Source organism: Spodoptera frugiperda, chromosome 15 (assembly GCF_023101765.2).
Source record: "Spodoptera frugiperda isolate SF20-4 chromosome 15, AGI-APGP_CSIRO_Sfru_2.0, whole genome shotgun sequence".
Lineage (NCBI taxonomy): Eukaryota > Metazoa > Arthropoda > Insecta > Lepidoptera > Noctuidae > Spodoptera > Spodoptera frugiperda.
The window spans coordinates 7,457,999-7,471,717 of record NC_064226.1 but is presented as its reverse complement, the minus strand read 5'-3'; the positions used below and the strand labels follow the sequence as shown (position 1 = coordinate 7,471,717).

The 13,719-nt window shown below is 35.4% G+C and overlaps 2 protein-coding genes across 2 annotated transcripts in view; one reads left to right on the top strand and one right to left on the bottom strand.

Annotated features, from left to right (window-relative positions):
* The window catches only part of LOC118271582 (RING-box protein 2), a 41,566-nt gene that overhangs the window by 17,680 nt on the left and 10,167 nt on the right, over nt 1-13,719 (bottom strand). The window lies entirely within an intron of this gene.
* On the top strand, nt 5,789-12,193 carry LOC118271571 (facilitated trehalose transporter Tret1). The gene is made up of 4 exons (XM_035587640.2): nt 5,789-6,275; nt 8,824-9,279; nt 9,985-10,098; nt 10,305-12,193. Exons 1-4 carry the CDS (start codon nt 6,201-6,203, stop codon nt 11,553-11,555), a joined length of 1,896 nt encoding a protein of 631 aa, XP_035443533.2. The 5' UTR covers nt 5,789-6,200; the 3' UTR covers nt 11,556-12,193.

Here is a 13,719-nt window from a genome sequence, read left to right as displayed (position 1 = left end):
TACGACACCTACATTAGTCGACCAGCTTGTTTGTCCTAAAGGCCACTTGTATATCTAATGCGTCTAGAAATATAAAGTCAAAATAAAATTATATATTTTTCTGTTAGTTTAGGCTACCACGTGAATATTCTCAGATGTTATCGTTATGTTACTAAAAAAATAACTTACAACTATTGTTAAATAAATCCTGCGGGCGCACTATAATTTCACGCAGTTACAACAAATATTTCAACGATTTTCCATGGTTATTTTTAGTACGGCGACAGTATTCTGCATCATTAGCTACGAGTACGGTATGTTTATAATCTCGGTATAAAAATAGCTATACGTGCGTCACATTAACATTACCTTTATGACTCAAATGAAATTTTAATGACGTTTTTACCAAAATTTCCAATATAGGAGGGGTATTTCCATTTCCAAGAATTAACTTTCACATCTAGAATCAACGCTCACCTTTAGATTAGTCTTAAGTTTTTTTCCACTATTTATTATTAATAAATATTGCCTAATAATCGAAAAGAAGGATAATTAAGCAGGTCAAATTACATCCATAATTCACCAATGCTGATGTTTGAACTGCAATGCTTCAAGGGCACGTTAGCGACGATTACTTGCGTGCAATCCACTGTATTAGAACTGAACTGACAATGTTAATTAGCTTCCCACGTGCATATTTGAACGGCTTTATCATAATGATCCATTAAATAACTGTGTCAGTGAAAATGAGAAAAAGTACGAAAGCCGTGAATTGTAATTTCAATGTCAAAATCGAGAACTGCAAGAATCGGTTCAAACAAAACGTGATTGTTTTCGCAAATAGTGTTGTAGCACTTCCATTATAGCAGTGCGGTCGATACAAGACTTCTAGAAATGCGAAAGTAAATTTACAAACGTTTAGGATTCCAAAGAATACCGCTTTGAGCTAAACGGAACAGCTCACTTGTGCTATAAATAGGGTGCATTTTATACAACTCGTGTGGGAATTAATTCATAGGACACTGCGCCACTACAAGTACTATTATTGCTTAATCTATGCACATAATAATAAGATCCGACTACGTACACCGATGCAACGCTTCGTAAGAATATTTAATGTTGCTGTATCGAAACGTATTAATATGTACAACGGTTGATGCATTGTTTATGAGAGTACCTAATATTTTATGTACTTACGCTGTCGCTTACCTATCTGCAATATATGATGTAGGTTTATGAGCTTAGCTTGTTAGCTTAACCCCTAAAATCTTATCATGTTATGTCTGAGCGCATTATGATAAGCTTCATGACTCATAAAAATCGATTTGAGAGTCACAGGATAAGTGCAAAGGCAGTTTTAATTACAGGTAAAGCGCATCTTCCTATGGCACTAGCAAGTTGAGGTTCTTCAGATAAATGATTGCGGGTGGTCAGTGTCTACGTAGGAATACTTAAGTAATATAGGAATGATAACGAACCTAGAGAACTACTCTAGGTGTTAAATTATCAATATTATCAGAATGATAACATTAGCATAGAATGCTTACTCTTGAAGTGCAAGGTGTCTTTATTTATTTTTGTGATTGGTATTTAAAAACATGTTTTTGTGTGATTTAATATGTATAATGTAGAAGCACATGTTGTTATAATTAGCTCATAACAAGATTGGTGGCTGCTGCATCGAAGGGTGTGTACAGTCTGACCTCTGTAACCCTCTGCGCTTCGCCAAGGCTGGCTGGGCAGTTAAACTCGCTCTCTAGTGGGCAAGATCAGACAGTCATTCATGCCGAATTGTATAATTCACTTGCATAATAATACTTGGCTCCGTCTAGCCTTGTCATTCAACCATTTATTACTAGTATTAAAGTAATTTTCTGAGAGGGATTACAGTTGGCTAGATCGAATTGAACGTTTGAAGGTTGAGTGTTACCGTAATAACAACGATGATACAATTAAGTTAAAAAACTATGATTAATTTTCCAATCTACGATATAATTACCGTCTGCAGGCCTGTTGGTTGTAGTCCAATTTTAAAATGAAAAGTTCAGTATTGAGTCAGATTTTTAATAATTTATTAGCTCGGTCAGGTTAAGGACTATCGATCGCCCTACATGCAGTGTTATCGACCGCCGTAATACCTGCTAACGCTACCTAAGCACTGAACCGCAATAAATATTGATTTTCTAGAAACGCGAATGTTCCACGACGCGGTTTATGTACTACCTACATGAACGAACAAATATATAAAATGGCGGTTTCATTGAAGAAAAGCTCAATGAAATTATGCGTAGGTGGATGTAAGGTGGATATCACCCATTGTAAGGTCACGCAACTTTAAAGAATTCCAATGGGGTTCAACATTTTTTTTATAGGTACAAGTGTTGAAACTTTTTACCAGTTCTCGATGGAAAAGTTAAAATAATCGGAAGTTAGTGTATCTAGATTTGTTGTTGATAAGATAAAACACTCCTGCTTGGATGGAACGTGTGATGTATTTGTGCATAACTATTATAACATTATAATATTGTTATCTTTTATCGTATCACCTAGGAAAGGTACAAGTTTTCACAATGCCTTTTATACAATATGGTATCGTAACATAAATTAGTATTACACGCGCTAAATACATCAATTGTTTTTGCAAATCTCGTATTGCAACACTTCATGTTGCAAGTATGCTCCGCTCACCATAGCTGCACTCGGCATGGAAAGATTCTCGAGACGTGGAACGTTCGAGAAAACCAGGGAGTTGCCAGTTCACTTCGGAATATTCCACTGTCATTTTTGACTGTGTGATGTGTGTGTCCCTTGTGAATAATGAATGCTATGGGTTAACACAACTGCGTCTGTGTGCACCCGTTTCTTGAATTACGATGCCTTCGTGTGACGTCACACTAAAAGACTGACATGACAAAACGAAAATATGGAACTTGTTTGAGGATAAAATTATCCTACTTTATTTTCAGGTAAGAATTATGTATTAATTGCATTATGTTTAAATGGGAATACCTAGTTAAATTAAAACCGCGTCGGTAAACCACAGCTAACAAAGTGATGCAATATGTGTATTGAAACATCGGTGTGGTCACGTCCACATTAAGCTTTGGTGGGTTTGGTTATTCACGTGTGTGACGTATTACTATGTGACGTAGAAGCTCGTGATGTTGTGTGTGTTTGGGACTCCGGAGGGGGGGCGGGGCCGAGCTTTCGGGAACACCGGCTGTGTGCGCCGCCGCCAGACAGTTTAGTGAGCGCACGTGACACAGAGCACGCGCATACATACATCAACAATTACACATAAATTATTATGACCCAGACAAAAATATGTTAGACAATACCCAAGCGCGAAAGCCTCCTCTAGCTGAAATATGCACATAACGCCCACGCTGAACATAAACATGAACTAATATCTTGTATCAGTTTCATTATCATTATATTATTAGGCAGATACTATTTTTAATGGAATGTATGATATTATTGGGTCGATACTGCTTTTAATGGGTTTTTCAGATATGTATCTAATCAGAAAGCATAATTTTGCGACGTAAATTCGATGTTTATAATATAAATAGGTACATAACAAATACACACCTTTTCCACGAGATTAAAACGATATACGTAATAAAACATTTGTTATTGCAAAAGATATAATCATAAGATTCTAAAACGATACTTTTTAAATAAACATGCTTCTCAGGATAATCAAGATAAAGCAGAATCATTAGTTCTTAAGAAAAAAAAAATGCATTTGCTAGCATGATTAGGTTACTAAACGCGAATTATTGTTCAGTTTCTGATGAGGAAGGTCATTCAGGACATCTGACCTCACATTACGAGACTTGAAGACAAAACAACCCCCAGAAAAGGTATTCAGTGAGATTTATAAACTCTATTTCAGTAAAATTGAGGAAAATGATGCAATTTTTGGTAATTCTGGTTTTTTTGATGTTATCATTCGATTAAATTATATGTACTTATCATTTAAACAAGCTATCGTAACTAGAATCGATATTTTTAAATCGAAGATGAAAATCAAATTATTGGGAAAAAGTAATTCCCTTCCTTATTTGTTTCAGTTTTATTAAAACAACAAATAATAAAGTTAAAAGTGCTTTGTGTAAAAAGTATTCAATACTTATTATTAGCTGTTGATTGCATCATACATACTTTTGTATCCTTAGAAATAAAACTGAAACAACTGTCACGTCTTCCTTATTTTGTTCGATTAAATGAATCAGACAATTATAGAAACCAGTGTACACTGAGTCCTTTTCTTAAAATAATGAATGTACCTATTCATGTTATTTTCGGAAAGCATGAATCATCGTGGACACACCTACTTTATATTTCCTTAATACATGTCTGAGTTAAATCATAAAAAGGTGTGGCAGTCTGATAAGTGTAATCTCTAGAAAAATATCGAGTCATTTTCATAATTCCAAGTGGAGTTTGTCCATTCGGATTAATCGAGCAAGTCATATTGCGTCGAGTAAAACAGTAGTAAGTACAATGACGTGTGAGACCCACCTACAATTGTTCTCCACAATACAATACACGCCGCAAAACCACACGCCAATCTGGCGACCATCTCCAGTTCCACTCATAATGTTATTAATAGTCATTATTATAAGATGACAGGTATCCGTCATTTTGTTCAAATATCCTAAATTAACTTTAAACTGATTGAACACAAGCAAAACAAGTTTCCCATTACATAATTCCAAGCTGATCTAATAAATCAATGAACTTGTTTGCAAAGAAAATGTTGCGGATAACTTTCCCCTGGAATGGAATGTTGGCAGGTAAAATGGTTGGAATAGAGAACAGATTTGATAAGGAAAATGTTTTTGAGTGTCGAAGGCAAACGCTGTGTGTGTCACGTAGAGTCGAGCCTCGGACACACCCCCAGACGAGACGTAGCGGACTAAGTAAAGACAGGCAAGGTCGTCGGTTACGGGACTCGGCGCGACCGGTGCAGTGTGCACCAACCACACTCACACTCAAATGTTGCCAATGCGGTTTTAGAAACTTAATAACTCGTAGTCGTAGATACCATAACAGACTACGTACTATACTAGAATATGCAATTAAAAAATCTGCAAGCTATCATCCCATTGAAAAGACTTCAAGAAAAATAATTTACTTTAAATTCTAATTCGAAAATAAGTATAATTAAAACTACATATTTATTTAGGCTTTGAGATAAATTTGAGGATTTCCTAATTAGGAATCACTATTCCAATAATAAAACAAAAATCCTTTCTAACATTGAAATGCTCTTCGTAACGAGGTTTAAATAAAATTTTATTGGTAGAGCATTGCATAATTATAAGAATCGGTTAATTACACAAGCTATACCTACATACAATAAAAACGGATAACGTTTTGTAATAACCTTGGCAGTTTCAGGATTAAAATACACATAACATAATACTTCCTTGTAACTAAAACTTGAGGCTTGTATCAAAGCTGCTTTAATAACTATGTCGAGATGATGGCTGGGAATATAATACGAAATTTTCGCTGTCCATGATTACACGATTGTTATTAGTTTTATTCGTAGGCATTGTATACCTGCGTAACCTGGCTATTCAAATTCTAACAAACTAAACAAATATTCAAAGTAATTCAGTTTAAAACAGCCAATATGGTATTAGTGTGAGTGAGTGGCGTGGTGTGCACACTTTATCAACTTTCACGCACACAAGCGCGGCGGCGCGCCGTAGTGGGAGGGGGCGCGGGAGAGGGGGCAGACGGCGGCCCGACTGCCACCTTCCTATATAAAACATTGCGCTGCCATCTGCAAGTTTCAATAGATAACTCGGTTGCTGAAGAATTCAGTACGCGTTGCCAACATCTCATGTTGTCCACTATTGCGAAAATTGAATGTTGTGTTTTGACAAATAGAAGCGCGGGAAATATAATTTGTTGAATGAACTTAGTGAACTGTAAACAAAATAAATTTAAATAACACGTCGGCGGTAAAATTGTGTCAATTCGCAGCTGCGTGCCATAGCGTTCGTGTGTTACCGTAGGCCTGCAGAAGGCGGCATCCTCTAGTTGTTACAGAGTGATGTGGATTACTTCCCGGCGACAACCCGAACCTGGATTATAAACAACTATTGCAATACACTGTATTACAAAGTGCTACTTTTCATAAACATTATCATTTTGACGTTCCTTGACAAGTTTTCAAGCTAACAGCTGAAGAAGCCTGCAAGATGAGCTTCAATAAAAATAACCCCAATGCCGTGGGGAAAATCATGGACTACCTCAAGCAGCTCTCCACCGAGATGGTAAGTTGATTTCAATATTTTTTTTATTGTTGTGAGTGTAAAGTGACTGAAGCCTTCAGTTACAGTCAACAATTTTATTATATTCAAGTTGTAAAAAATACTCGTTGTACATTCAACATGTAGGTACCATCGAACAGTTGTTTTTATTTGGACATTACATATGTTTACTTACAAAATAAATAATTAACAGTTCATCCAAAAACATGTAGCTCCATTTATTATATCCACTGAATTTAATGGAAGGGAAGAATCCGAATTGAATTTTAGAATGCTTACTAAGCAAGTGTTGAGTGGAAGGCTCTGGAAAAGGTTCACGGCACAGCTAAACCAAAGGGAACCGGCAGACGGTCGATGCCGGTTCCCGTTGCCAGGCAACCAGGGGTTAACACCACTTCGAATGTTATTAATAAAAAAAAAACAATTAGGTTTTAATACACTAGTGTACACCATACACAAAAATGCACGTGAATTCCAATTTCATAGTTCAAAAATGCACACAGGTTCGCGGCGGCATTCACGGTCGTATTGAATCAAGGCGGCCTTGCAAGGCCAGGCGCAACTGTAGATGGCGCCGAAGTAATTTAACTTAATAACTGCAGCAATAAATTACATTATTGTAACGGACATTAAAACTATTTCAGTTTAATAGATAAATTATTATGCTAAAACTTTTTCGGATTTTTTTTTTTAAGTGTTAAGTGATATAGAAAATACTATCTAGATATTTTAATTAGAGTATTATTTTATTTTTAAATAAAAAAAATATAACAGAAATGTGATAAAAATATTTTACTTCAGCCATCTACTTTCATAACTTTAAACTTGCAATAAGACACTAGCGCCATCACTTGGTACAAATCTAAGTGAATTTTCTTCAGGCAGGCAGTAGTTAAAACTTTTCTCAGATTTTAATAGATGGCGCTTTGCTACATTATGAACTTTGTTTAGATTGCCCCTTATCATAATCTGACCACGTGCAGATAAATTATAAACTACAAACTCGTGTTTAACTTTAATTAAAGTATAAATGCTAACAAAATATGCGTAGTACTAATGATTAATGAGGGAAGAAAATTGGAAGTGTAGAATTACTTTTGAAGGTTGAAAAGTTATGTAAAAATAAACAGTTATTGAATGGAACAATCCTAACCGTCCTTGAACTTTCTTCAATGGACAATGTTGACATCAAACTTGTTTGTTTGTTTTATTTTTAAACGTAAACACACTTTGTCATATTTATTACAGTAACATTTTGTATTTCATATCACCGTTTATCCTAATTCTTTAAATTATTCATTGGTTTATCTGGTTATTATAATTAATTATGGAATAATAGTATTGATTGACCTCCTAAGCCAGCTACATTGATTAGATCTCAATCAAAACACGTGAGCGGTATCTTAATGAACCGTGACTTTAGTGTCAATCACGTCAATCTCTCGCGTCTGTAACTTAACCGATTGATTAGGAGCCATTAATGATTTCTTAAATACAAATACCTAATTATAAAAGTCTTCTTTGAAATACTAACACCGATTAAAAGTAGTTGTATCAAATGTAAGAAAAAGAAAGAGTAAACAATTCGCGAAGTTTTTGTTATTTCATGAAACTTTTTACATACCTAGAACATAAACAAACTAAAGAATAATAAACAAGATAAAGAAAGAAGAAATGACTTATAATAATGTCATTTCGTATTCAATAAATACAAGTCTCGTTGTACTTAGTAAAATCATTAAAAAAACTCTCTTAATAGAATGGAATATAATAAATTCACGAATAATCCACGGATAAAATGTTATGCTACATTCAGTACTAAGTCAGAGGTAATCAGAATATAAAAAGTAAGTAGAGACCTAATAGAACCAAGGTTTAGGTGGAACTAAGTTAACAAGTCATACTTGTGTCCGGCCATGTCTTCAGCAGAATGTAAACATCATACTGCAGTCAATGAACCATTGGTTACAGGTATGACATGTAAAAGAAAGTGTTTATACACTGTTTTATAAACATCATTATAACTAATGGACAATCGAACGATAACGTCAAGAATATTGTACGTGAACAGTAGTGGCGGATGTGCTCGTTATAGACAGGCCGGCTGACTGCCTCTTTTGTCAATTTATTCGCGAATTTTCTGTAAAACGGACACATTATGATAAAGCCGCGGAGGTCCTGTGTGAAGTGGTGTTTGGAACAGGATTCCGAGTATAGCTAGGGTCATGGCACCAACTACGTATATCACTAGGTTATCGGGAACATGCAATGGCCATATGATAGTTTGTGGTCAATAAGCAATGTGTGTATTCTCGATCTGACCTCCGACTGGGCTTACAATCCTTATCATCGGGACTTGACTTACGCACATTAGATAGTGGATATATAATAAATGGGGTATGTTTGCGGATGATTCTCCAGTTATGTCTAGGGAATTTGAGTGACCGGTCCAATTTTCAATAACAATCGGTGTGTTATAAATTTTAAACTAACAGCAAGAAGTGTAATTGATTTAATGAGTGGTATAATAAAATAAACTTAATAATTGCAGGGTGGGAGCGAGCAAGCTCGCCGAGGACAAGGCGACGAGGAAAGGCTATATAGGACACGCGGTCCCAAGTACTCGCGTGTGCCTTCGAAGCCAACACTTTCTGCTTCAACCACTTCAACATCTTTGGCGGCATCTCTCGGATCCCAGGGAACTTTGGTGCCCAATTACGCTACGATCCCAGAGAACGCTTCTACTGAGAGCAGCAGTGAAGACGAACAGGACTCATTCGAGAACACCAGACGTCATTTCCAGCAACTTCGCCAGATCAGTCTAGGAAACGAGTTCAAGTACAAGATGGAGATGGAAATCCAAGGCGCAAAGGAAGAGAATTTGCGGAATTCGATCCCATATGTAAAACAATTGAGTACAGACAACAACGCGAAGCGTGACTACAGCATCAATGGAGATACTCCGCCATATGCACCGACGACACAACGTCTTTACCTGTGGACACAAGTAAGTCATCTAATTGTTTTTACTATCCTTCCGACATTTTTTTCTTTAAAATGTATGCATTTATATAAACGTAAGCGTTTCGTTTACGCTGTAAGTGAATAAATGGAAAATTCTATTCACAAACACCTTTCATAAAAGTACTAAAATCGACGATTTCGATAAGACTTGCATTCAATGTAAAAAAGAGCAGTAACACACAGTCAATCGTTTCCTTGTGATTCGACCATTTTTTCATTGCTCAGTTATTCGTAGCACAGATCACGCATCCGCTTTAAAGTTGCACGACAAAATAAAGAAATGTTTTTCAATACAAAGATAAACGTCTTTCCTATAACTAGATATAGAAACGCTGTAAGTTTATTTTTATTCTTTCTATCAACATGCGAACGTAATAATTCTGAAGTAAAACTGTGGACATTCCCGGTTATGTGCAGTATGTACACAGTTCTGGTAAACTTAGCCTACGTAAATAACTTTATAACATTGGGTGTAGGGGTGGCAAGGGGTACATAATAAAAGCGAACCGCCCGTAGAACTTCATAGCTTTCTGAACAAAGTCCGCAATACTACGTGTTGCAAAAATCTCTCTATCGTATTAACTAGGAAATAAGATGTCGTGTCATGGATCATCACAGGTGCCAGTTATGAGGCAGGTTATACGTTTTTAATGGCTTAATTGTAATATTTTGTTTTGGTTTGTTTCAGCTCTTGGCGGCATTCGCAGTGTCTATGGGCTCACTGATTGTCGGATTCTCGTCAGGCTACACTTCTCCTGCTTTGATTAGCATGAACAGCACTCTGCATATGACTAAAGAAGAGGTAAGGTTCATTTTATTAAAAAACAATACTTTAAGCAAAACGTATTCAAATTCAGATTTTTAAAAGTAATTGGTAATTTTCAAATTTTATTCTATTTATCAATAATATTCGTAATTTTGAAAATAAAAAGGGTGTAGGCATTTTCCGCTTTAAAATAGACACTTATTTTAGATGGTTAATATAATCTTACTTTCTTTCTATTACAGTCCACTTGGGTCGGTGGTCTTATGCCCCTGGCAGCGTTGGTGGGTGGCATAGCAGGAGGGCCTCTGATTGAAGGTATTGGAAGACGATGGACCATAATGGGAATGGCTCTACCATTCTTCACCGGCTGGATTTTAATAGGATCGGCGACAAATGTAATAATGGTGTTCGCTGGACGAGTCTTCTGTGGCGTATGCGTTGGAGTAGTCTCCCTGGCTTTCCCAGTATATCTTGGTGAAACACTACAGCCTGAAGTACGAGGTGCATTCGGATTGCTTCCCACAGCATTCGGTAACACTGGAATTCTTCTGGCATTCTTTGTGGGTAGCTACCTTGACTGGTCAAAACTTGCATACTTTGGAGCTGTGCTTCCTGTACCATTCTTCTTACTTATGCTGCTGACACCAGAAACTCCACGTTGGCTTGTGTCCAAGGGACGTTCCGAAGACGCACGCAAAGCCCTGCAGTGGCTCAGAGGCAGGAAAACAAATGTTGAAAAAGAAATGGGCGATCTTACATTGACACAGGCAGATTCCGATAGAAAAGGTGGAAATGCACTTAAACAACTGTTTAATTATAAATACATGCCAGCCGTCCTTATATCTCTTGGATTAATGTTGTTCCAACAATTGAGTGGAATTAATGCAGTAATTTTCTATGCCGCATCAATCTTTAAAATGGCTGGCAGTAGTGTTGACGAAAATTTGGCAAGTATTATTATTGGAATTGTCAACTTTATTTCAACATTTATAGCGACTGCCATTATTGATCGCCTGGGTCGCAAAATGTTATTGTACATTTCCTCAGTTGCTATGATTATTACACTTGTATCTTTGGGAGCATATTTCTACGTTAAGGATTCAGGAGTTGATGTCACCGCTTATGGTTGGTTACCACTTGCTTGCCTTGTTATTTATGTCCTTGGTTTCTCTATTGGCTTTGGACCTATTCCATGGCTGATGTTGGGCGAAATTCTGCCATCAAAGATCCGTGGCACAGCCGCTTCTTTGGCGACTGGATTTAACTGGACATGTACTTTTATTGTCACCAAAACTTTCCACAATATTATTGATGCCATTAATATGTACGGTACCGTGTGGTTGTTTGCTGTTATCTGTTTAGTGGGATTGTTCTTCGTAATATTCTTTGTGCCTGAAACCCGAGGCAAGAGTTTGGAAGAAATAGAAAGGAAATTAACCGGAGGGTCGCGACGAGTGCGGAACATTAACAGCAAGCAATCACAAAATTGCTAATTTTAGAATTCGCCTAATGGTCGGGAATTATGTACATTCCAAATACTAAGTTATGAACTGTATTAGGAAGCAAATTTTAGAATATGTAATAAGGCAAAGCACTGAATCAGTGCGGGCTGAAGACTGAATGGGAATGTAGCCATAAGTGTTATTTTAATAGGTGTATATAGTAGAAAATTAGAATAGTTAAATGTCTTGAAACAGTTCCTTTAGTTATAAAATTGTAGTAGCATTCCGCTTTGCGACGGTGCTCGCTATTATTTTAGTTCCTAACTTTATATTGGATCTGTTTTGGAAGACTCACTCATATTTATAATTATCTTGTAATTAATTGTACATAGATGAAAAATTGCTTTCCTATTGCATTGTATACGTATTGAGTTAACTATACAATTAAAAATGCTTACTCAGAATTGAAATTAGGTTCAATTCACTCATAAGAAGCTTGATGTAGATCTGTAAACTATAATATTTTATTTAATGGTCATGACAAATCTGTTTTAAGTACTATAGTAACCAAATAATTATTTTAAGCACTAGCTAAATGTATATTCTTCCGTTTCTATGTATGAGACTCCGTATATTATGGAGTTAATATTTATTGTTGTTATTTTTAATACAAAATAATTTATAATTTACGCTTTTGTTTTATTTCTGGGTCTTCAATAGATTATTTGTTTTGTTTATTGGTGATATCTAGGTAAACTTTTAACAAGGAACTCACTAATTGGTATATTGGACAGTCACTGTACACATATTGATAACAGTATGACATTGTCCTAAATGATAATATCCACGACCGTATTTAGAATGACCAGGGTTTGTGTAAACTCGAAGATGAGATAGACAGAATGTTTCTACGCTTTTCCATATAGTATATAAATTGCAGCAGTTTTATTTAGTTTTTCATACATAGATAGATTTTCATACATTGCTAACATGTCAATGTTAAGCAAGCGTATATTTTAACTAAGTATATATTGGTTAGCTATACCAGATTTTATTTAAAAGATTCGTTAGGTTTTTTAATATAATATAATAATAATATATTTATTTGCGTAAAACATGGTATAAATGGTGTTACAATATAAAATGAGCTACATGTTTTGCTAAAAGTGTACTTAGCATGCAAATCTTCAACTTAATACTAAACATTAATATTTCCTATCCATAAATTCCTTAAGACTATAGAAGTTATTTGTATTTAGCCAGTTATATAGTTTAATTTTAAATAATCTAGAGTTTAAATTTCTTATGCTATTCGGTAACTTTCATTATAGAATACGAATCACTATTACATAAACATTCGCTTATTGTTGTATTTGGTAAGCTTAGTTACATCAGTAGAACCTGAGTCTTTGTATAAGGTCCCGCCGGTTCCGCGGATTCATGTCATTGGCCGTTTTAAACAAGGCCTTGTGTTTATTGACGAACATGCATATTTCAAATATGTATAGGGATGGCAGCGGTAACAACTTTAGTTTTTTAAATATGGGTTGACATGATACCTCAGGGTGCATCCCATAGCGTTGCCCTGATACACTTTTTCTGAGCAATAAAAGCTCTGATCATATCCGTGCTGTTACCCCATATTACAAGCCCGTATCGTAACAGTGACTCTATGTATGCATGATAGGTCATAATAGCAGTTTTTAGACTTGTTATATTTTTGACTTGTTGAAGTGCAAACACGAATTTATTTATTCTCTTAGAAATATAATCTACATGTTCTTTCCAATTTAAATTTTCATCTATAATTATACCAAGAAACTTTGTATGTGCTACTTCTTCAATTTTTGTTATATTAAGTTTAATATTATAATTAGGATTTTTACATTTATTGAAATTTATATATACGGATTTATTAAGACTTTATTTTTAAGTTGTTTGTGTCAAGCCATTGTATCAATTTATCTATAGTGTTATTTATTTCAGCCTCATGGTTATTTATACAGTTATTGACCTTTTCAGATGCCACAATGATAGTAATATCATCAGCAAACAATATACATTGATGTTTGGTTATACTAATAACATCATTTATATACAGCAAGAATAGGATATTTAAATGGAAATGAGTTTTGCATGTACTAGTAGTACCAAATTTTTACCTATTATAAGTCACGTGCAATAAAGGCTTGATCTGAGAATTTCGGGAGCCCGA

What these genes read in the sequence shown, in the direction of transcription:
- LOC118271571 (XM_035587640.2), top strand. Translation starts at nt 6,201, where the DNA reads ATGAGCTTCAATAAAAATAACCCCAATGCCGTGGGGAAAATCATGGAC. An exon ending in GTCTTTACCTGTGGACACAA is followed by an intron (nt 9,280 to 9,984) that starts GTAAGTCATCTA and finishes GGTTTGTTTCAG; the next exon opens with CTCTTGGCGGCATTCGCAGT. An exon ending in TGCATATGACTAAAGAAGAG is followed by an intron (nt 10,099 to 10,304) that starts GTAAGGTTCATT and finishes TTTCTATTACAG; the next exon opens with TCCACTTGGGTCGGTGGTCT.